The sequence below is a fragment of the Callithrix jacchus genome, chromosome 6 (assembly GCF_049354715.1).
Source record: "Callithrix jacchus isolate 240 chromosome 6, calJac240_pri, whole genome shotgun sequence".
NCBI classification, from domain to species: Eukaryota; Metazoa; Chordata; class Mammalia; order Primates; family Cebidae; genus Callithrix; species Callithrix jacchus.
Genome location: NC_133507.1, coordinates 100,125,094 through 100,150,996, shown reverse-complemented (window position 1 = coordinate 100,150,996; position 25,903 = coordinate 100,125,094). Strand labels below are relative to the sequence as shown.

The following is a 25,903-nucleotide window of genomic DNA, read 5'->3' as shown; positions in this document are numbered from 1 at the left end:
TTTAAAATAAATATTGCGGATATAAGTATCTAAATATTTTCATAGTGGGTAATAAAAATAAGATAAATATGAAGGTATCTGGCAACAGGGAGTGGTAACTGCTGCATCAAAGAGAAGGAGATGCCCAAGCAAATAATGATAAAATACAATTATTCATAAGGACAATGCACCATTGAAAGCAATCATGCTGGATGAAGTTGCTAGTAGCCATCAGTTATTCTCTATCTTAAAAAACAACAATTGCTTCCTAGTCAAAACAAAGTTGGCAATAGCCAAGTAAGTGATACTAACTTATCTGAACAAAAAAGTCTCAATCAGAAGTATTCTCCAAAAATTATAAGAAAACTGGGTTACACTTTTATCTTATACTCAGCAATACCCACAAGAAAGGAAGCCAAGGCCAAACGATCCTACTCAGACATACAGGTCTTCTTTGCAAGGTTGTCCTTAAAAAGAAGAAAAGTACCTGAAACTAACGAAGCTGGAAGGCACATCTTAAGATCTTCCTTAAAATTACCAATTTAAGAGTCACTACTTTGCTCCTACCTCAGAAAACTACATTCTAATTATCACATGATTTTGGATCTCTGTCTAGAACAGTTTCTCAAACTTGACATTCCTGACATTTGTGGCTACATTAGTCTTGTTGTGAGAGCTGTTGTGTGCATTGTAGGATGCACATTCCTGACCTCTACTCACTAGAGTCCCACAGTAAACCCCTCATATTCATTCAGGACAATCAAATACATCTCCAGAGCTGACAAATGTCTCCTTGGAGCAAAACCATCCCCAGTAGGAAACACTGGTCTAAAGAAAGAAAGAAACAATACTGTCAAAACACAACATTCACGTGTACAGTTCCAGTGGCTTCACTGATTAATCAGTATTAGTTACACTACTGATGTCCACCACTACTTGGAGTACACCAGATATTGATAAGACCAAATCTTACAAATAATTAACAAATTATCCATCACTATTAGCCATAAGTTGAGGCCACATGGACAATCAAATGTTCTGACAATCTTTCCTCATCTCAAATCTTATGAGGTGAATTTTTTGATGCCTTTATTGAGTAATTCTTCATTTGTTCTACTGTGTTTGTTATTGCTGTTGTTGTTTATAATGGGATATCTATTTCCTCAAATGCAAATTGAATAATGAATTTCTTGATTTCACAGAGTTGGATCTATCACCTCCATATACCCAGTGGCACAACAAATAAAACAACAAACAAATAAAACCAAAAACACTAGGATGACATGCAAGCCAGCTGATGTTGTCTCTATGCATGATAAATCAATGAATCTCCCTTAGTTCTTTCCAAACCTACTATTTTGTAATGGCCTATATAAAAATAAACAGAGCAAAGAATATGTAACATTTTGCTTGGAATCATTCTGCTGCCACATATGAATTTCCTCCCTGTGTTATGGATATTTTTAATAGAATATATTAAATAGGTTTATAGAGTTTCAGAGATTTCAGATTAGACTCTTGGCTCTCACTTATTCCTTTTCATATTAATGCATAAGATATATATTACATTTTAGAGGGCCAAGCTCTGCAACTCGTGCTTGTAAACCCACTACTTTGGGAGGCCACAGCAGGAGGATCACTTGAGGACAGGAGTTCAAGATGAACCTAGGCAACATAGTGAGACCCCATTGCTAAAATTAAAAAAAAAAAAAAGATTAAAAAAATTAGCTGGGCCTGGTGGCAGACACCTGTGGTCCTAATCACTCAGGAGGCTGAGGCAGGAGATTCACTTGAGCCCAGGAGTTTGAAGCTGCAGTAAGCTATAATTGCTTAAATCACAGCTGCATTCCAGCCCGGACAACAGAGCAAGACCTTGTGTCTTAAGAAACAAACAAGATAAATATTTTTAAAATCTTAACTATACTTAAGCACATGGGGTTTGAACTCATGTTTACAACCCCTTTCTAATTTCAAAATGTGATTTGATAAAACAATTTATTGCTGCCGGTATTTTCTGCCAACGCCACTGGCGATATTCAAATTACTAACAGTGAAAAGAGTACAGCTAATACTTATGAAACGCTTTCCTCATTATGTCATTGTGAATGAGCTTTTGTTTGAAATAGTTCTGGCTTTAAGAGATAACATTTCCAAACACTTAGAAATTATAAAGAGCAATTTTGAGGCTAAATCACTTACTTCCCATCTTCTAATTCAAAAGTTATATGCTCTTTAACTTCCTCCTTTCATTAGAAATCCACCTACCTTCAACCCAAAAGAACGCCTTAACACAATTATTTCATTTAAAAAGTCTTTTTTATTTTGACAACTATGCCCAATATTTATTTTAATCATAGAGCTGGCTAACTATAATTACATAACCAAAAGTACACAGTAATCATATTTAAAATGTGTTTAAGTCAAAACTGATAATATGATGTTAAATTATCTTAATTTTTAAAATAAATTTGTAGTCATACTTTAGCATAATATGTCCTATTATAGAAAAGGCCATTCTGTTATGACATTTTTATCAATAGTATATTTATTTTCTCAAAAGACTTGTCATAGTTTCATTTGAAAGTTTTCTACACTGATTTGATCCAATCAATTATTATTGTAATTAAAACAATATTTGCTCACAGAAAAAAATAGCAATATGTTTCAATAAACTATATTTTTCAACAGAGTTTCCTGGAAGAGACATTAAATCCAGGTTTTAGCCTAATGTTAACTTTAAAAACATAAGTGTATTAAACAATGCCATCTTGAAGTTAGGAGAAAACAATTAAACAATCTCCTTTGAAATCATCTGGAATTATGGTAATTCCTATTTTTGGTCTCAGTTTTGAGTAACTGGTGCTCCCTTGATACTCCCTTTCACTCCCCTGACCCCTCCCTCCATATTGAATGTATATACCTCTAGGACTTATAAATTGCTTAATCATCTGTGTTGTGACATAAAAGTCCTTAGGGAGCCTATGAATCTTAGAAGACCAGTAAATTCGAATATTTGCTAAATATGACTCTGTGGTAATTAAGAGTCATGGCCAACATAGAGGAGAACAGAAAGAAAACTCAAAAGGATTTAAAAAGATATAACACAAAAGCACAAAGATAAAACAGCATTAATTAGCACATGGAGAAAACCATGATGATAAGAGATGGTGGTGGTGTGTAGTACCAACAAAAGAATTGAGATAATGGAATAATAATCCAAAAGTTTTATTTGTTTTGCTTTCTTTTTTGATGTACCATGGAAGATTTAAAAAGTAATGAATAAATAATGGAAAACAAAAACATAATTAGTGATGGGGAAAACTTCATTGAATTATGTAAAAGAGTATTTAATAAGGCACAGACACATAATAGAATAATTCATGTACTGAGTATATATAACCGGAATGCTTGGCTACGGAGGGCCTAGAAGCTCCAAAAAATTATTTTACTTTATGAAAAAGGAAAGCAAAAATTAAAATGCACTCAATTTTTGTTTTTCAAACAAATTTTATGGAAAATCCATTCATTCTTACTTTAATCCGTATATTATTATCATACCTTCTCAGCATTATCGATTCCTGAATTCTGTCTCCTATCCTATCTTCTTAATAAGGGCTACTTTTTCACTATTTAGAGTATTTCTCAATGATTTTCCTAGCCCCTTTCCTGGTATCCCAGGGAACCATCCACTGAAGAAATAGTAAATACTGTTCTATTATTAAAATTCTCCATAAGGGTTAGTATTATCACCCAAAGAAACTCCACATTCTTAGAAAGTAAGCCATCTGCTGTATGTATCCTTAACATTCCTTGAATAACATAAAGAGCTGCACACAGAATAGCTATTCTTTGATTCCCTATAAATTACTTCAAAAACAAAAATGTCATTATTTTCTTCTCACTGATGATCTCGTTATTAATGTACATTACTTGGCTGGTTAAATTTAGCCTAACAGATATACATATATAATCACTTAATAATTGTAATGACATTTTCTCCTTAATATGTAAAAATATTAAACAGGAAGTTTTTAGTCCATCTCTTCCATAGGGCCATTTCATACTAAACATGAAGATTAAAAGTTTATTTTAAATGTACAAGTAGGAATACATTTTTTTAAAGTAGCCAATGATTTTGCTTATTGTTTCATTTTATGGAGGTTTTTCTGAGACCTTGTACTATATTTTGTCTGTATTATGTGAATTCATCTAATTGGCAGTCTACTGAAACTTTAATTACAATAAAATAGTAGTAAATAATGGTGTACTATTTTTCATTAGTGTTGGGTAGCTAGAATTTCAACATTTGCAATAGTAATTCATTATCGCTTACCAAATAGGTAAACATAGCTAAGTCTCCTAACCTTAGGGTACTAGATTTTTCAGAAAGACAAAGCCCATATTATGACCAATGTAAAGATATTTAGTCATTTAAACAGTGTTGGCTAAGCAGTGATACAAAAGAAGAAAAACGATACTGATAAGATCCTAAATTCTAAAAGTAAAATACAACAACCGCAGCTGAATAGCAGCTTTAGAAAGCCTTTCCATATGATCCCTAACTAGAAAGAAGTCAGAAAGAATAATAAGTAAAGGAGAAAACAAACTTAATAATAAATAAGGATAGACTAACCATTTTTTAACCTTGGCATTTATACAACTAATGTTATATATAAAATATTGGAAAAAGTATTCTTTCTAAGCAACTACTATTTATGGAAATATTTCTCCAATTACTAACAAGAGTAAATGTGGAGAAAATGAAGCAGACAATCACAGGGTATTTTCTTTCAATAAATTTACCAGTTCTCATGATATTCCAGCCCGAATTTTTTACCTGAAATGGTTTACAAGTGCTGGAGCTGAAGAATAGAAAGTTATGTACACCTAGAGAACTTTCTAAACAGTACTGAAATGCATAAAGTAATTAATTATTCATTACTTACAAAAGTTGTGTTTTCCAATAATAATGTGGTAGCATTTGTTTCTATATTCAGTTTAATGACATGTCCATCCTCGCTTTTATACACCACATCTGTATCTGCAACAACAAAGACATTAACAATTGACAAATAGATTGACTAGGTAATATAATAACTGTAGGGGAGAAGACGTGCATAATAAACAGACACATTAGAACAATCTTTTTTAGCCTTCAACAACCCAAGCAGATTTCTGTACTTGGCATTCATTCTCTTGAAAGATCAGGAAGCCCACCTAACACATGGTCTGTTGTTCAATGAACAAGGGGTTAATTTTCATGGTTTAACAAATGAAAGTTAATTAAAATGTGGGCAATCTGCTACACATTCTGTGGTGACAAAGAATGGGCAAAGGGAGATGCCTCCAGTCTCTCAAGTAAGCCATTACTGATGATGATCCAGTATTTTAACTTAAAAGTGCTGTCAGTCGACTGTAATTCTTCACAGTTCTAAATCTCCTCAGATTGAATCACCTTCATGCAGACCTGTTAATGTATCCAATTCTTCTACCCCCAATGCATTTCTATGCAGCTTCTTGAATTCTCTTTCAGGTTGTGATTTTGTCTGTGGTATTTTATATGGCTTGCATAATTGCAGATGAAAATCTCTGAGGCTACTACTATATCAACAAATCAACTTTTTCAAATCTAGAAAAATTATGTCTTCTTTTTAAATAACTGCATTTCTTTCAGATAATTACTTTTACATATTTTTGAGGTAAGTTTAGCCATATTTGTTAGAAAATTAAAACAACAACATCTCAGAGTGAGAATACTAATGAGGAAAATCTGACAGGATATTAGGATACTCAGGATATATATATATATAACCTTTTACCTAATATATATATCTATATTACCATTTACCTAATATGTAATATATATTCTATATTAAAAGATCATATATGTAATAAATGTTATATAATAGGTAAATGGTAATATAGATATATATATTTACCTATTAGGTAAATATATTTATATATATTATATATTAGATAAATATATATAATAATATATAAATATAAATATATTAATATATAGTATAATTAATATATATAATATATAAGTATATTACTTTTTACCTTATAGATTTATATATTATGTATATTAATTATATATATAAGGTGAAAGTAAATATATTACCTTTACCATATATATAATTATGTATACGTATTATATATATTATATATAATAGTATACATATAATTATGTATACATATAATATATATTATATATAATATATTATATTATATATATACATTAGGTAAAAGAGAGATTGTCACATAAAAGTAGTTTTGAAAATGTTCTCTTTTCAAATGATAATATTTTTATCCAGTTTTACCTAATTCTAGCCTTTTCCATGGTGTTGCACATCCCTAATCTCCTGCTCATTCTTGGAAGAAAGGTGATATTAACAGAGACTAGATTCATACTTATTGTGAATGAACGTATATAAGTTACACTCTTTCAGAAACTGAATGTCTTCACTTGCAAACTTAGAAAACAAGGACTAGATGATGAGTTAGGAAGATTAACATATATATATATATATATATGGTAAAAGGTAATATATTTATATATATTATATATATATATTAGGTAAAAGAGAAGATTGTCACTTAAAAGTAGTTTTGAATATATTCTGTTTTCAAATGATAATATTTTTATCATTTGAAGTTTGAAGTTATGAAGATTATCAGCAAAAACACATGAAAAAGTATCCGACACTTGGTCGAACAAGATTTTCTGACCCCTTCTCTCATTATTTAAATATTATTAATTGTTACACCTACAATGTATATGACCAGAAGCAGGCAATAGTAGCAAAACTAGAGTTTGTTTTCTTCAGTATCTAATTGAAAAGACATAGTCCAATATGACCCTCCTATTAGAGTAAAAAAATAACACAGAGGGCCCATGTGACCTTAGTCACATGGGAACAGTGACATGTTGGAACTGTAGCCAGGGAAACAGGGAAACACAAATGGCCTTTTAATCAAGGATGAACATAAGGAGATAAAGAAGGGATTTCCCAGTTACTCCCGGAGGCTGGCTGTATGAACTGATAGTTCTATATTATCTCTAAACTAAGGCCTTGTATCACCTTCTGAACTTCTGTTATCAGCTAAAAAGAAATTGAGTTCTTGCTTTTGTTTTATCATTAACTTTACCTGTTGTCCTTTTTGTTTATTTATTTACTTATTTTTGAGATGGAGTCTCATTCTGTCACCACACTGGAGTGTAGTAGCACAATCTCAGCTTACTGCAACCTCTGCCTCCCAGGTTCAAGCAGTTCTCCTGCTCTAGCCTCCTGAGTAGCTGGAACTACAGGTGCACACCACCACACCTGGCTAATTTTTGTAATTTTAGTAGAGATAGGGTTTCACCATGTTGGCCGGGATGGTCTTGATCTCTTGACTTCGTGATCCACCCGCTTTGGCCTCCCAAAGTGCTGGGATTATAGGTGTGAGCCACTGTGCCCAGCCTACCTGTTGTCCATTCTATTGATGCAGAACAAATAGTAGATTTACATAAATAATAAATGTTTATTTGATTTATATTCTTTTCCTCTCTTCTCTCTCCTTTTTATTCATCATCCATATTTATGATCATGTCTCAATAGCAACACCAATCATCTGTAATGCTCATTTGGTCTTGCCAGTTGATTTGACCTCCTGTCCTCCTGCTCACTCAATAGTCCAACCTCAACTTTGAGTTCTAACTTCTATTCCCTTTTTGAATTTTTTAAATATTCTCATCTCTGGACCACTTCTGAATTTTGATGAACAAATCATTCTGGGTTGCAAGAACCAAATAGCATACCCTAACAAAATAATTCCTGCAATACTTTCTCAATAAATTCAGAGAAAATAAATTTCCCTTTTCCATTGCGTCATGGAGAAAAATAGAGCAAAACAAAATACTAAACAAGTAGTTTTTCTCCCAAGAGGCAGGCAAAAACATCTTTGCAAAGATCATGATAGTGAAAGAAATCTAACATGGCTCCATCTTGCTTTCAGGCTCATAAGCTGGCTGTCTTCACTCATTCTTGAATATTGGCCAAAATAACCATGTATGAAATATAGTTTATAGTTTATCTTTGAAACAAAAATATTAATAGTCCCTCCCTAAATCTCATCCCCTTCTTGTTCAGGAGTTTAAATCACCCTTGTAATACTAATGAAAGGGCACAAAACTGAAATTATGAAAGCCTGAATTCTGCTAAAATGCAGCTGTTGTTTCTACAATCTTTTACTGCTCAAAAGTCATGTGGCCAGAGGTCACAAGATTTGTAATTCCCCCAGTTGCTTTTATAGGTAACATTACTATTGTAGAACCGACGTCCAGTCTTTTGAGATGATTTTCAGACTGGCCTCACCAGGACACAAAACTCAACCAGTCCTGTGACCTCCCATTTAGAGGCAGACTTAGTGCACGAGGACAGTTTTCCACACTTTTATGATTTCATCCCCGCAACCAATCAGCAGCAACCATTTCCTAGTCCCATGCCTACTTTGAAAAACCCTGATCTCTAAGACTTCAGGGAAAGTGAATAATAACTCCAGTTTTCCCACAAGGCCAATCTCATTTTACTTAAACTCTTTCTTTACTGCCATACCAAGGTCTCAGTGAACTGGTTTTTGCAGTGGACAGGAAGAAATCACTGGGTGATCACACAAGCATACTGTGGAATTTTAAATTGAGATGATGTCTGTGGCATTAGTGAGAAAGAAAAGCCATAGAACATTTTAAGTATGAATGGTGATTCCTGGTCAAGAGAAGAGAAAAAGAAATGTGTGACACCATAGTTCCACAGGGTGAAAGAAAAATCTTAAATGAGTGATGGGTTGTCATTAGGGGTGGTAGAAATAAAATTAGTTATTATTACCCTTAGAACGAAAATCAAAGGAAGTGAAGCTTGTTTGAAAAGATAAAGTCTACAGGGCCAGTCGTGGTGGCTCACACCTGTAATCCCCGCACTTTGGGAGGCCAAGGCAGGCGGATCACAAGGTCACGAGTTCAAGACCAGCCTGGCCAATATGGTGAAACACTGTCTCTACTAAAAATATAAAAATTGGCCAGGCATGGTGGTGTACGCTTGTAGTCCCAGCTACACAGGAGGCTGAGGAAGGAGAATTGCTTGAACTTAGGAGGTGGAGGTTGCAGTGAGCTGAGATCTCACCACTGCACTCCAGTCTAGGTGACAGAGTGAGACTCCATCTCAAGAAGAAAAAAAAAGATAAAGTCTTAACATTAATTTATTTAAAGTCAATTTTCTTGGATAATTATTTGGGCTTGAGAAAAATCAACAGAGTTCAGATTTGTAAATACCTTTAGATCTGCACTCCTGCAAATTTTACTGTTAGACTCTCAATGTTGCATTACTAGGATAAACTTTTTAATTCACATGTAATTCTCTAGCCTAATGATTAATAAAGATTTTTACATGAATTATTTTAAAAGCAACTAATATCTGTCCTTATCAATTTTCCTTTTTGTTTTTTTTTTTTGTTTGTTTGTTTTTTTGCTCTTGCTCTTTATAATCTGGTCTTCTGGATCTCAAATGTATCCTACTTTACAGTTTGATTTATAGTCACTCATGGAATCCCCAGTTCTGAAAATCCTATTACTAGATTAATAGTATCTACTAGATCAATAGTGATCTATCATTCTGGAACTACATTTCTAAATGTTGTACCATATATTTTGTTTAACATTACGTAATAAAATATGAGGGAATCAGATCAGTGACTAAAGTGCATTAACATGAGAAGATTAAGGCAGGTGTACTTGAAGCATTCTTAAAACATGGCATTATGCATATCTACAGGGTGCTTTGATTAAATAATCTTTTCTTCTTTTCAGCTCATTGGCAGTTAAGAGCCAATTATTCTGAACACACATTCAACTCAATTAGTTTTTTTTAAGTGAAAATGTACAGCAGAATAGAATCACTTTGTGGCCTATCTACCCTGACAACCAAGCTTGTATTTTCAATCTGTAGTATACCTAACTATCATTACTGTCATTTCTATCCAACTTTTTTTCCTATAATTTGGCTGACAAAAAGAAAAACATATTTTCTAGTTTAAAATCTATCAGATAAATGCAACCTTATATTTTTTACCCCTTCCACACAGAGCAGATGATAAAGCATTTACCATTGTTTATTTAGTTCTCAGTGTGGTACTGAAATTAAGAACTGAGACCTCTGCATCCACCTTATCTATCAGGACCAAGAACAAAGACAGCCTGCATTCACATCATTTTACTATTTGTTCTAGGGCATTCTTTCCACGAATTTAACACTGTAAATAAGAAAAAAAAAAAAAAAAAAAAACAACTGTTTTTTTTTTTGTTAGAAAATGGCTAAAAATTAGTTTCTAGAAACATTAAACTTCTAAAATAGGGTAAACTGCTCAATTATCAAACAACTCACTTCAAGATTCCTGCCTGTCTGTGTTCACCAATCCTAAACTATTACATCTTGAAATGTGCCTAACGAAAATCAAATCCCCACATTGAAAGCTCAGTCGTATCTACTCAAACCCAGATTTCCAACCCTATTCATATCTCCCCCTATTCCTCTCCTTCTGGACACTCTGACTCTTTCTTTTTTTCTTTTTTTTAACGGAGTTTCGCTCTTGTTACCCAGGCTGGAGTGCAATGGCGCGATCTCGGCTCACCGCAACCTCTGCCTCCTGGGTTCAGGCAATTCTCCTGCCTCAACCTCCCGAGGAGCGGGGATTACAGGCACGCGCCACCATGCCCAGCTAATTTTTTGTATTTTTAGTCGAGTCGGGGTTTCACCATGTTATCCAGGATGGTATCGATCTCTTAACCTCGTGATCCACCTGCCTCAGCCTCCCAAAGTGCTGGGATTACAGGCTTGAGCCACCGCGCCCGGCCCACTCTGACTCTTTTTAAAAGTTGTCTTTTCTGACTACTGTAGTTAATAAACTCAGCTTTACTTAACAGGTTATGCTGTGAGTCTTCTGAGAAGCATAAAGTTGACAAAATTCATCTTCCATGAGTATCAATAAAGTCATCATATTGGTTTCTGTTCGTCTTGCTAACAAATAATGTAAGTATGCATTTAATTTTGACATGAAGATTCACTATCAGTGTTTCAAAATTAAATCAATCAACAAATCTATCATCTATCTCTACATAGAGAAAGAGAAAATTTCAAAAATTAGACAAAATCTTGGCAAATTAGTTCTCTGAGAAATTTTAATCCAAAGATAATCTTCATTTAAAACTATTTTTTATATATCTACAATTAAAATTCTGTTGCATTCCATGTTTTAAGAGAAATTATACTCCATAAATAAGCTGAGCAATTACAAATAAAAACTGGAAAAAAATAAATGACTATCACGAGAAATGCTCAAACAATCTAAGAAGGGTTTGTTAAATATCAAGTTAAGATGTTATTAATTGAATATATCAATGGTAAAACTAGAGTATTTTGTTATTCATAATTAAAACACAGTAGACTCCTCATTCAACTCTCCTAAAACACTGCTCACAACAATGTAAAACTTTCCTCACATTTTAAAGAGCCCCAGGCTCCATATATTTACCTGAGAAAACTGAGGTCATTAGAAATGGCTTCAGTTTCCTAAACCTCTATTTCACGATCTCATTCCATGCACACTCTTTTTTTCCCAAGACTTATGGGAAGAGATGAACTTTCTCCTTTGCAAAGTGAAGCTCTGTTTTATAAACAAGTGAATGTGCTCTTAAGCTCTTAAATATCTTTGATTTCTGTTTCCTCTTGTCAGTTACTTGTCCTTTTCATGCTGAACATTGTGCTTTACATTAAAAAAAGAAGAAGAAAAAAAAGCAGGCCATTCAAGGTGGTTCACACCTGTAATCCCAGCACTTTAGGAGGATGAGGCGGGTGGATCACAAGATCAAGAGATTGAGACCATCCTGGCCAACATGGTGAAACCTGTCTCTACTAAAAATACAAAAGTTAGCTGGGTGTAGTGGTGCATGCCTGTAGTCCCAGCTACTTGGGAGGTTAAGGCAGGAGAATTGCTTGAACCCAGGAAGCCAAGGTTGCAGTGAGACAAGATTGTGTTATTGCACTCCAGTCTGGCGACAGAGCGAGACTCTGTCTCAAAACAAAACAAAAAAACAAAATCATTAACTCTGGTGTTTTTCTCTGTTCCTAGTTTTTTCCTTTTCATAGTAAGCCTCAATAAACCTTTCGTCTGAGGGGTTTCCACCTTATTCTCCGTAACAGCCATACCTACAATTCTCTGTATCTTCTGCAGTGCAGCTGCAGTTCTTAATCTCCTGAAATTTTAGACTTCCAGTATCATCACTTACCTGTAATACCAAATCCAATATGATCTTCCCCCATGCTTCATCTCCACCTCACTCAGCGTCATAGTGTGTGACAATGATGATGAACAGAAGAGTTTCTCAATCCTCTTCTCGTGACTTTGAACCACTACCTTGCCCTGGTCTTTGTTCTTTAAATTTTTATATGTGATCTATCCTCTCATTTCTATCTAAACAATGGCATCCTTCCAAACTCAGCTGTAGGCTTTTTTTTTTTTACCTCCAGCAGCTCTTCAGTGATTATTTTACTACTCACACCTTTCTATGTTGATTCTTAAACATTCAACTAAAGTCCTGACCTTTCCCATATGCCAGTTCTATATTTCCAATTCTATGCTAGGCTACATATCTTGTAGACATATAAAACTCATACTAAAATTAAACTCTTCATAGTTTTGGCTCTACTCTCCCTCAAAATTCCATTTACATATATACCATCATGTTGGTTACATTTTTCCTGTCTCTTTATCTACTATATTAATATTGTTTTTTATAACCTATCACCCAGACGATTGTTAGTTTTGGAAGAGTTTTCTGTTCTTCTAGGTATTCCCATCACACAGCCCAGTCAATTCGACACAATACTTTTCATTGCCTCAAACACTCCACAAAGACCTGTGGCTTCCTAATAATAAAATATAAAATTTAACATATATTTCCATATTTATTATCTACCAGTAGCCTGTAAAATAGTCTAGGTTATCTATTGCTTATGGTCTCCACATTGTAAAACTTCACTTCCACTCAGATTTTCTTACAATGCCCGCTAATAAATACACCAGATCCTGTCCAAACTTTTCATTTTTTTAAGCATTGTTAAATTCCCAACACCTTTAAAGTATTCACCTAATATCTCTCTCTTCTGACTCCTGAGCCAGTCATTTAATATTTAATCATATAATTCCTTTCCATCTTTTTTACTATGTATTATTATTCAGTTTGGATGTATTTGTTTTGGGTTTTCAATTACTTTATAAGCTCAAAAAGGGACCTATTTCTTGTTCCTTTGAGAATTGAAACCATCTACATCAACACATCTTACTGTTTACATTAACACAATTTGTTATTCAACTGTCTGCTTTGATAAAACTTTAATATTTCAGAAAATTCTTGCCAGGAAGCTGAAGTTGCAAATAACCAACTTTTTTTCAAGAACTTTCCAAAAACCCATTTACTTGAAAAATAGACCACTCAACTAAGGCTCACTAAATATGTCTTTCTCAGTACAAAATGCAGCACAAACAAATGACTGTTTCCTATTCGAGAGCCTCTCCAAAGTACTCACATCCCTCAATTCACTATCCTACACTCTTAATCACAAATTATATCCAACTCTAATCAAGCTCACTTACTGAATGAAATACCTGTCAAACTACATCCCCCCAAAACTTTATAAGCATCTCTTCTTTGTTTTTTTCTTTCCGTATGCTGCTCACTTTCTGTGACAATAGTGATCTTTTTAACCAAAGTAAGCAATTAACGCAGCCATGCTTTATCTTTAATAGGTTATTTTGCTGGAATTTTTGGCGAGCTACCATTCAATTGTTTGTATCTTTTAGAGTATATAATACAGCCCATATCCAGTAGAACGATAAAAAGTATTTTTATTTCCTTTAAGTTTTTGACTACATTTATGATTTATTTATTTATTTATTGCTGTTGTGATGTTATTTAGAAATACAGCTGATGAAGATATCTGCCTTGACTAAAATTTGTTCAGTCTCCTCCATCCACTTCACAACTAGCCCTGGGCCTTGGCTTGCCTTTAATAAGAATCCTGCTGGGTCAGTGTAGTGATAATCCCCCTGCCCTTGATATTTGATCAAATTCCTCAACCCCCATCCTTGAAATTTGTCTGTGGCTTGCCTTTAGCAAAAATTGTGTTAGTTCAATTGACAAAGCAGGAGCACTGCCATCTTGAACATGCCCTCATTCTAAAATTCACCTTAATACTAAAAAAAAAAAGACCTACATCCAAAGGGCATCACAAGGTCAGCATACCATAAACCACAAATAATATCTCCAACCAGAAATATTCCAAACTCCTCCCAGACAAGAGACATGCCAGCCCCTAGATAACTCCCTCTGGCTGGGAAGATGCTAGCACTGAGATAACTCCTTTTTAGGCCAGAAAGATGTCTGCCCCAAGATAACCTCCCCTCCTCCCAGAGACATTACAACCCCCCCTATAAACTTCTCCACAAACATAAACATTCCAAGCTTCTGATAAGCCCCTTCACCCTAAAACTGATATATATTCTTACTCTGTAAGAGAAAGGGCTGCCGATGGAAATCGGCAAGGAGAACCTCTCAGGTTTTAACTGAAGAAAAACTATCTTTAACTGCCAGCCCTGTTTCTTGTTCCTTTCCTCTTTCTTTAACTTTTATACCAGTTTAGCAAGATTTCCGTTGCCTTGCATAGCTCCTATTAGTAGTCTTCCATGCACTGACTGCTTTATTCTGCCCCTTGGCACTAAGTACCTCTAGCAATATTTTCTGTAGTTGCAGTTAAGTCTCTTTTCTACATTGCAACAGATTTTTTTGTTTGTTTGTTTGATTTGGTATGGGGATTTTGTTTGTTTGGTTTTTGAGATAGAGTTTCACTTTGTTACCCAGGCTGGAGCGCTGGAGTGCAGTGGTGGGATCTTAGCTCACTGCAACCTCCCAGGCTCAAGTCATCCTCTGCCTCAGCCTTTTGAATAGCTGGAACTACAGAGGTGAGCCAACACACCCAGCTAGTTTTTGTATTTTGAGTAGAAATGGGGTTTCATCCTATTGGCCAGGCTGGTCTCAAACTCATGACCTCAAAGATCTGCCTGGCTTGGTCTCCCAAATTGCTGGAATTATAGATATAAGCCACCACATCTAGACCTATTGCAGTAGCTTTGAATAAAGTCTTCCTTAGTGTTTTAGTAAAATGCTGTTTTGCAAATCTAAACTTTCATAATGTTACAGCATTACATTTAAATACTTTTTTTTTTTTTGAGACAGAGTTTCGCTCTTGTTACCCAGGCTGGAGTGCAATGGTGCAATCTCGGCTCACCGCAACCTCCGCCTCCTGGGTTCAGGCAATTCTCCTGCCTCAGCCTCTTGAGTAGCTGGGATTACAGGCGCGCGCCACCATACCCAGCTGATTTTTTTGTATTTTTAGTAGAGACGGGGTTTCACCATGTTGACCAGGATGGTCTCGATCTCTTGACCTCATGAACCACCCGCCTCAGCCTCCCAAAGTGCTGGGATTACAGGCTTGAGCCACCGCGCCCGGCCCTTAAATAATTTTTAATTTTTAATAAATTTAAACTTTGCATTGTTAATTGAAGAAATAAACTTTGTAAAATATTTTAAAGAAGTTTATTCTGAGCCAATATGAGTGATCATGGCCCATGGAACATTCTCAAGAAGTCCTGAGAAATATGCTCAAGGGAGTCGGGTTACAGTTTGGTTTTATACATTTTAGGGAGATAGGAAATGCAGGTTAAACCACTGATATGGTTTAGTTGTGCCCCGACCCAAACCTCATTTTGAATTGTAATTCCCATAATCCCCATGTGTCATGGGAGGACCCCAGTAGGTGGTAATTGAATCATGTGGGCAGTTCCCCCATGCTGTTCGCATGATAGTGAGTGAGTTCTCAAGAGACATGATGATTTTACAAGCCTCTGGCATTTCCCCTACTACCACTCATTCTCCCTCCTGCTGCCTAGTGAAGAGGTGCATTCTGACATGATTGTAAGTTTCCTGAGGCCTCCGTGGCCATACAGAACTATGAGTCAATTAAAGCTCTTTCCTTTATAAATTACCCAGTCTCAGGTATTTCTTCACAGCGGCACAAGAATAGAATAATACAACCATAAATAAATACAGGGAAGGTATACATGGGTTAAGCCTAGAGAGGTGGGATATCTTAAAAGTCGGGAAGGTTTACAGGTCATCAATGGAGTAAAAATTTTCTGATTGGTAATTGGTTGAGGCAGTTAAGGTTTGTCTAAAGACTTGAAGTCAGAAAATGCTTGAGTCAACATTAAGGGGGTTGGTGAAGGCCAAGGTTCTTCTTATGCAGATGAAGCCTCATAGGTAGCAACCTTCAGAGAGAATAGATGGTAAATGTCTCTTTCAGACATTAAAGTTGTCTGACTCTCAGTTCATCTCCCCTAGATCTGGGAAAGGCTTGGGAAGGGAAGGTATGGCTGCATTAAAAGAGATTTTCTGCAGATCTAAATTTTCTCTACAAAAGATGATTTTGTGGGGCCATTTCAAAATATATCAAAACATGTATTTGGGGATAAAATATTTTTATTTTCTTCAGGGTCTGCTATCTGTCCTGTGATGCTATATCAGAGTGAGGTTAGAAATTAAGCCAACTAGTACCAGGTTAATTTAAAAAAAAACAAACCTCACTAGCTTTACAAGATTTTGTGGTTTGTAGGGTGTGACTTAACCCCTTGTCTTGCATGGCCTTTTGCCTTGTTTATAATTTGCAACCAAGAGACAGTTTTGTTGATCTTATGATCTCTATTTTAACCTGAATGCTGGTCAGTTGTGCTTAAATTCAAAAAGGAAGGAGATATAATGAAATATGTCCAAGATTTCTTCCCATCATGGTCAAGAATTCAGGTTTCAGGATTCTCTTGTGTCCCCTTGGCCAAGAGGGAGTGTGTTTCGTCTGTCAGGGGACTTAGGGTTTTGTTTTTGGTTTACAGTATACTGGATCAGGGGTCTATAAACTATCCCTTGGGCCAATCTGGCTTTACAAGGCCTGTTTTTGTAAAGAACACAGCTACATCTATTTATTGTTGATGGCTGCTTGTGCACTACAATGACATAGCTGAATAGTTGCAACAGAGACCATATTGCCCACAAAGCCTAAAATATTTACCCTCTGATTCTTTAAATAAAAAGTTTGCTGGAATCTATGTTAGACTATTTATTGTTTGCCTCATTTTAAAAAACATATTTTTTACTTAGTATATTTATAAATGTTAATCACCAATCATTGCAATGTAACAAAAAGACTATTCTTTTGGATTTCCAAAATAGCCATATACCCTAAACAGTATGGTTTTGTTTTACAACATGGCATGAGAAATACACATTTTTTAAAAAATTGAATCGAATTCCTGGTAAATAATATAAAGTTAGATATCCAAAATAAAAGCATTTACCTAAAAAGTAAACAGAATAAAGGTCATTTTCATTTAAAAATCATCATAATTGTAAGTAATCATTATTAATTCTTGTGGATGTGCCAATCCTATGAATGGCACTTCCTGTGATAAAGAGCCTTTTTCAGGCTAGATAATGGACCAGTTGATAGCCACTCAACTAAATGATGTTTTTCTGATTTGTAGCTAAAATGTGAATAGCAGCAATTTTCACATGATCATTTCATTCTTTGGATTATTTGCAAAAAGATTGCATAAGAGGAAAATAAAATCTCTCTCTAGAATTTTAAATATCTCTTCCCACCAGAAGGGTTGTTTGCATAATAGTAGCATAAGCACCAGCTTTAACTGATTCTTAACTTTCTTCAGTTAAAACTCTTACCAAAAGTTTCTTGACTTCATACTCGTATACTCAACAATCTCCTTGAATGGTCCAGTCTATTGAAATCATCAGGCAAAGGAAAGATGTAAGCAGATTCATGCCTTCTCTTCCACTTAAGCATCTCATATGAAATGAATATAAAGATTGGTGTGTTTATATGATCCCAAAGGTCTACACTGCAGTGATACATGCAGAAAATAGAGCTTGTTTTAAAGTAGCTTCTAAACTGCAAAATATAGAGGATAAAAGAGGCTAGGCAAATAGCTAAACCACTTCTGTCTCCCTCTATTTAGTTTGTGTCAGCTACTATATTGTCACCATATTTTCCCCATTCCGAAAAGATTAAACTGAGCTGATCTTAGTCTTTAGTTGTGCTTTAGGAGAATAGGAGATCACCAGCAATCCTATTAAAATTAAAGTTTCTGTATTGTGGGGTTCCACTCCAGCAATACACCTTATTATAACACTTCATTGCCCTGTAATAATTTGACTGTTGCTGTGAATAATAAACTCTTTTTGTCTCTGACCCAAATGCCTCAATTTTATGTAGCCACACACACTTTGGCAGGCTAACTTGTTAATTTGCAAGCATGGTGAAATCTTAGATCTCTCACCGTTACTCACTTAAAAGATGTCCTCTCTCCATCTCAAACACCTCCCTGCTTTCTCTTAAGGTTTTAATATTAATTTCCATGCTACTATTAAAATGACCTCAAATTGCGTAGTGATGTTTCATTAACTTAGTCATAAATCAAATAATCTTCATCAAACTTGTAAATTAGAAACTCAAAATGAACTCTACAGATTTAGTTTGTGATTTGATCCTGCAACATTGACTGTCATTTAAAAGCTCTGAATGCCTGTGTTTAAATATCGGCACAGCCTAAGCATCCATCACTTAGCTATTTTATTATCTTGATTGGCTCTTTCAGTCAGTCCAGAAACATTAATTTTTCTTGAATATTGAAATTCAAGAAATCCATTGACAAACATGTTTACTCTCCAACATCTTTGATAAAGCTATGTCTTTCTTTTCAAGATGTGATGTCTTTCCATTATTATTTCAGTTGAATGGACAGATGGATGTGTTGCTAGTGCCAGCAAAACTTAAGCAAGTTTTCTTACCCTTATGAAAATGTTTCTCTAGTCATTGTTAATATCAGCATATGAAAAATGATATTAAAAAAGACATATGGATCAAAGACAATAATATTTTACATATTCTGATTTTAAAGTAATATGCACTCATTGTGGAAAATTTGTGTAATGCACACGTCAAAGGAAAATAACTGAAAATTTTAATGTGTTCCCTTATAAAATGCATAGTTTCAATCATGATATATCAAGGTTTACATCACACTTTATTCCCTTAAAATTACAGATTAGGCATTATACTCTGTTACTAAAAATTCACCATTGGCTATTTCAAATGCTTAACATTCTCAATTAACATTATAGAAAGAAAACTAAATTGAAATATCACAACTGAAATATATAAAGAAAAAGTGGGTGCGTTTAAAATGCAGACAAGAGAAACATATTAATAGATGTTATACTTCTAAACATAATTGCATAGAGTAGTACTGAAGAATTTTGTTTTCTGGAAAACTACTTCATACATCTAAACAACAGATGCTGTGATTCTTCAAACACATAATGGCATACCTTTATCAATTTCTGCATATTTCAATTAAATCTCTAGAGAGAAGAATTGATCACTGCAAACCAAGTATATAATTAAAGCATAAAGTAAGACTTAATTAAATAGAAAATTGATTTAGTTGAATAAATTGGTAGCATTGCATTCATTTTAACAGAAACAACATTGAAAGACGTGACAGAAGGAATAATTAAAATTCACATACTTAACAACCATCAGACCTGAGAATGAAGGGAAGGAATATAAAATATATGAAAATACTTATAATGAAATAGTTATACAATAGTTACTAATATCAGAACATTAGCTAGTTCTAGGGCTAAGTTTAGTGGAAATGATGCAATAACTTTGGGCCATACATTGTTGTTTTTGTTTGGATAAAATCACTTTTCAACCATATGTAGGCTTTAAGTTTTACTTTTTGAAACAGTGTTAAAGTTTATAAGAAAATCTCATGATTAAGGAAAAATGCTGCTGAGCCTAAAATTGTATAATGGACTTAATCATATTTGTTCTTATGCCTAGGATGTAACTAACCTAACTCTAAATATTACTATACAAGTTAATATTTTTATAAGAAGGATGATCAGATAAGAATGCAAAGATAAGTCATTGTTACCATTTTCCATTTCAAGTAGAAGGTGGGAGAAAAGTAAAGGACTATTTCTTTTCCAAGTATCAGAAACTCCAACCAGAATGAGATGAATTCCTGAGCTGGTTGACTGCATGTGGGGTTCATGAAGGCATGCATGACTGATACAGATACTTCAGTGTTGTCATCAGGGGCATCCACTCACACAAGCTTTCTCTTCAGGTTCAAAAATGACTATAGCATATGGAATCTCTACAGTCTCTCACTTTCAGGACAACATAAAAAAAAATCAAGACTATATTTTCCAGGGTTCTCAGTAAGAGGCTCCTTGCTCTCGTTGTCATAGATGGTCCAGGTAATCATTGTTGTGCCATGCATTAGTGGTATGCAGTGTGCTGATTAGGTGGAGACCTAAATCACATGCCAGCTACTGCCAAGCATTGATTATGTGCTGGTTTTTAAGAAAGGAGAGTTGTTTTCTGGATGATAGAAAATGATCAAAATTGGCTAAGTGACATGACAACAGATCTATTACACAATGAGTGTGCATTGACAATGACTATGTTTACTTATGGAGGGTTTTATTTGTAACAAAACAATGTCTCTCAAAACACATCGTAAGTTGTTATTTCATAATGCAGTAAGTACAGGAAAATTGATTATATATGTGCACATGTGTGTTTGCACCTGTGTGTGGGGGGGAGGGCATTGGTGTCAAAAAAATTGGGTCTGTGATAGGAAATACATTTTAGAAATTGCTAAATTTCTAAGCGGGGTTTGCTGTTTGAGGTCCTGTAATCTGCATAAGTCATGTTTCCCCTGGAGAAAAATGATTTTATCTGAAATCTCAAGACATTTGATGCCCATTGGGAAAGCTTGCCAGGAGAAATGTGAACTTTTGCCAGTATGTGTAGTCAGAGATTTATTCTACTGAGAGGGGGAAAAACATGTTGGCAGCAGATCAGTCTGACACTGCTGAGAAGATATAGATATATGCCCTGGGAGAATCACAAATCTCCATTAAAGTTTCAAGTCTCCTGTTGAGTTGTTAAGAGTAATCAGATTGGCCAAGGAGCAGACTGAATTTACAAGTAAGTCTGCCAGTGAGGATAAACTCTAAACATGTAATTTAATATCAATCAGTGTTAGGACATGAATGTGGTGAGTATACTTTTTATTGCTGTGGTTGCTTTTCTCAAACTAGTAACCCTACCTCACTTCTCATCATGATTAATCAAATTTTCCCTACCTAACATCATGGGCAACTTGAAAGTCCACTTCATCCATGAATTATGAATTCCTCCCAAACAATATTAGTTTTACACACACAGACACACATGCACACACATACACATACACACACATACATACATACAGATAGATAGATAGATAGATAGATAGATAGATAGATAGATAGAAGTATAAGGCAATGAAAGAAGGAAGAAGGAGTATGTTTTAGAAATTTGGGTTGAAAATTTGACTCTTCTACGTTAAAGTATTTAATTTTGGAGTTGGTTATGTTGGCTATCTGTAATTTACTTTTGTCACCTGAAATAAATTTTTAAAACCATACATGTACCAAATAAGCTGTTTCAGTATCAAATACTATAATACATATTAAAAATGAAGTATCTTGCATAGAGTATGTATCCAATAAAGTGATTTGAGCAGGGTGGTGATGGAGGTAATGTAACTGGCTACAATGATTTAGTAAGCATTTTTAATTCCCCACTCCACCTATATTTCATCCTTACTCTTATCAGATACTACCATTAACCATCAAAATGGCTGTGTGCTCTTTTCAGAAGAAAATATTCCAGTTTCCTTATTTATACAATTACTTAAAATGAGACTGAGCATACATTTCATATTTATGTATGAATTAGTATCTAAGTATTCCCATTTTCAGCATTGGGGATTCATATATACACTTGATGAGGCAACAAAGCAAGAATGGAGTAAAATCCCAGAGTTTAACTGCCCACACAGTAATAAAAAGAAAAATTAAAACGATATTAAGGTAGTAAGGCTATGATGAGTGGAAGACATACCAGTATCATGAACTGATGAATTGATAACATGTGGCATATCCATATACTAATATTGGTGTTTATATATCAATAAAGATGAAGGAAGGAATGATACATGGTACAAGAGGAATAAACCTTAAAAATATTAATGTAACTGAAAGAAGCTAGCCATAAAGATATGCCTATGGCATAATTCAAATGATAGGAAATGTTCAAATAGGAAAATCCATAGAAATAGAAAGTAGGTTAGTGATTGCTAAAGACTGGGGCTGAGGACAATCAGAAATGGCTATGTAATAGATTTCCCTTTGGAGATGATGAAGTCATTTTGGAAATGAATATGAGTGATGGTTAGACAATTCTATGAATACACTAAAAACCAATGAATTGTACACTTTAAAAGGGTGAATCTCATAGCTATTTTTGTCACAGGAAGGAAAAATGGGTAACTGTGAGATGATGAATATGCTAATTTGTTACCCCATAGTAATTATTTTACTATGTATGCAGATATATATAAACTTATAACATTATACTATATAAATAGATGCAATAAAATTATTTTTAAAAATTTAATGTTCAATTTTTATGGTATATGATTTTATATCAGTAAATTTGTTATTTTTTTAAAGATACATGATAAAACAGTGATTACCAAAAAGGAAATAACTGAGGTGACAAAATTTAAAATACAAAACTTTAGATTTATTTGGCTGTAAAACCGAAAGTTCCAGTGGAATATAAAACAAAACAATGGGCTATTTGCCTGGTATTTGTTTCAACTACTGCAAGTAAAGTTTAACTTTTTACCAACTTTGAAGCCAAAAGGATTTGTTCTTGTGTTGTAGTTGCTATGTGTAATGCTTCTCCTTTAATTTGAATCTTCTCATCCTTACTTCTGCTAATATAGAGCTCTATAAAGAGCTATATATATTCTAAATAAATTGATAATATTAAATATATTAGTCACACAAAGGTAGTATGTTTATATAATGAAGTATTTTATCAATAAAGAGGAATGAAATAATGATACATAGTACAAAATAGATGAACCTTGAAAATATTAATCTGACTGAAGGAAGACAGTCAAAAAGAGTTAATTACTTTATCAGTAAATTTTATATACTGCTTTCATAAAGAACCTCTGAGAATAAAGTTGACAAAATACTTGGCTCCAAAATGTTTCAAAGAGCTGGGCGGAACCAACAAGGTTATCTTGTCCAATAACTTCACTTCATCGATAATGAAGAAAGTCATCAAAAAAGCCTCACTGAACCCAATGAAGAATCAGGAACTAAAACACCTGAATTATGATTTCAAGTCCAGTCTCATTGCTGGAATGCTGCTATCTCTTAATGAATAAATGATGCCTATCGTATTGCTCCTTAAGCTTACCCTCCCTCATACCTGTGTGTTCTTTTGGCTTTCTACTTAGCTTCAAGCTTTAAATAATTTACTTTACGAAGCTAAGAGAGTCACTATTAGATCATAATTAAGCCATAGTTGAGCAACTCTTTATGCATGACATAAAGGGTCTTTCCTAATATTGTTCTCTGATAGACCTAGTTGACCCACAGTAGTATGCTGAAAGGGGTGCATGAGTAATGGTGCTTCATCTCTTCTTTGGAGTGAGCACACCTGATGATAGAATTACCGGAGGCAAATGTGACGCATGAAGGTGCTTAGATACTTTTGAACATATATTTTCATATTTTATCTTCTTAGACACAGTTTATGGCTAACATTTGTTAACTTACTAAAAGTACCCTGTGTTTTCTTAATTATGTTACTTCTTGCCATCCCAATAATTGTTCTAATATTTAGCATCATATTTAATTCAAGCCACCTGTTTGCACAGACGGCAGCTTGCTCACTTCTATGCAAGAGCTAAAGATCTGGACCTAAAGAAACACAAGAGTTAAACTGTCGCTTTTCTTTGTTTCTCCAAGTTTAAAGTGGGTTAAAGAATCAGAGACAACAAATGTCTCTCCTTAAGCATTTTATTTCACCATTTTTTTCTCCCACAATTTTTTAGAAAGCATGATATGAGAGTCTTTGCCCTGAACATTATGTTTCTGCTTCAAAAAGATGAGATTTTCTGTTCTTCTTCCTAATATGACACTTATTGTACACATCATTAAGCAGATAAGAACCACAATCTGCAGATCCTGCCTCACTTCACCTGCCTTCTAACTCAATAACATTTGCTTTTGAGCACAGCTGGAAGCACAAATATGATAAAAGGATAGATAGCTGTCTTCACAGATAGAGATATGATATAGAAAATCACCATTTTTGTTCCAATCAAAGTGTTCTGATAGAACCAACAAGTAACACTATAATTAATACATTTTTCAATCTCAATAAACTACTTGTTCAGCGTTTACCATGTCCCTAGGAAGTATGAAGGAGTAGGGGAAAAGGTACCTATAACCTAATCAGTAAGGAAAAAAAAAGTTATGCAGTACATTAAAAGAAAACCGCCATTTCTTAACATCCTCAATGGGAAGGACATTTTGTTAGACATTTATACTTAACTCATTTAATCCTCACATTAATGAACCTATTTACATAAAGAAAATTGAACTCGAGAAAACTTAATAAACTGGACTAATATCATACAATTAAGATAAAAGGGGAGCCAGCTTTCCAGTGGGTGACAGACTTTAAATACAATCTGGAAGTGAAAGTTCTGTAGCTGCCCCAGGGGATGCTGCTACTTGGTCTGCACCCTCTTCTAGCACTTACCCTATCTGGTTATGACCTGCAGTACCCAGAGGCTGTAGTTGAAGGGGTAGCTCCCATCATTCCTTGTAGTACCAAAATTTGTTCTACTAGGTGAAATAACTGAGGTCTGAACATGGCAAATTCAGGTGTGTATGCATTCATGTATCCTCTGCATAGTGCATGCTACTGTTTGTTTCAGCCTTGTCAGTGTCAGTTCACAAGTGTGAGAAACTATGGTAGCAGCACAACATCATATGGCTAAAAGTGGAGTTAATCTCTACTAGACTGATGCAGATCCACTTTTGAACCTCAGCAATTATGGAGTGATGACTTTTGAAGGGCCAAAGACGGCCATAAAGCTGGAGCAAATTTGATTAAGTCCTCTCGGTCTTATTCGAGACCATATATTATCATATCAAAAATTTATATCTAGGTGTTTTTAAAATTAAACATGTGTCTTTTTTCCTCATTTTTTTACTTGTAGTAAATGGCACACAATATAAAATTTACTATTTATCATCTTAACCATTTTAAGTTTTCAGTTGAACAATAATAAGTACATTCATACTGTTGGATAATCATTGCTACCATCTATCTCCGGAACCCCTTTCATCTTGCAAAACTGAAAATCTGTACCTATTAGACAATAACTCTTCGTTCATTACCCCACTTCTTGGAAACCATTATTTTACTTTCTGTGTCTATGATTTTGACTAAGTAACTCATATAAACAAAGTCATAGAGTGTTTGTCTACTTGCGACGGGTTTATTGCACTTAGCATACTGTGCTGAAGGTTCATCCCTGTTGTAGCGTGACAGACTTTCCTTCCTTTCTAAGGATGAATAACATTCCATTGTATGTATATACCACATTTTGATTATCCAACTCATCCACCAATGGCTGTTTCCACATTTTAGCTTTTGTGAATAATGCTGCTATGAATAGAGGTACATAAATCTCTTTTGACCCTGTATTCAATTCATTTGCACATTTATCCAGAAGAATAATTTCTAGATTATACAGTAATTTAATT

The 25,903-nt window shown here is 34.4% G+C and overlaps 1 protein-coding gene across 5 annotated transcripts in view; it reads right to left on the bottom strand.

The window, feature by feature from the left end:
- Nucleotides 1–25,903, bottom strand: part of DPP10 (dipeptidyl peptidase like 10) — a 1,417,953-nt gene that overhangs the window by 341,343 nt on the left and 1,050,707 nt on the right. For all 5 annotated transcript variants that reach the window (XM_078327944.1, XM_035306582.3, XM_035306580.3 and 2 more), the window contains one exon: nt 4,926–5,020. In XM_078327944.1, the coding sequence (XP_078184070.1) occupies nt 4,926–5,020 (95 nt within the window). The remainder of the gene's footprint in view (nt 1–4,925; nt 5,021–25,903) is intronic.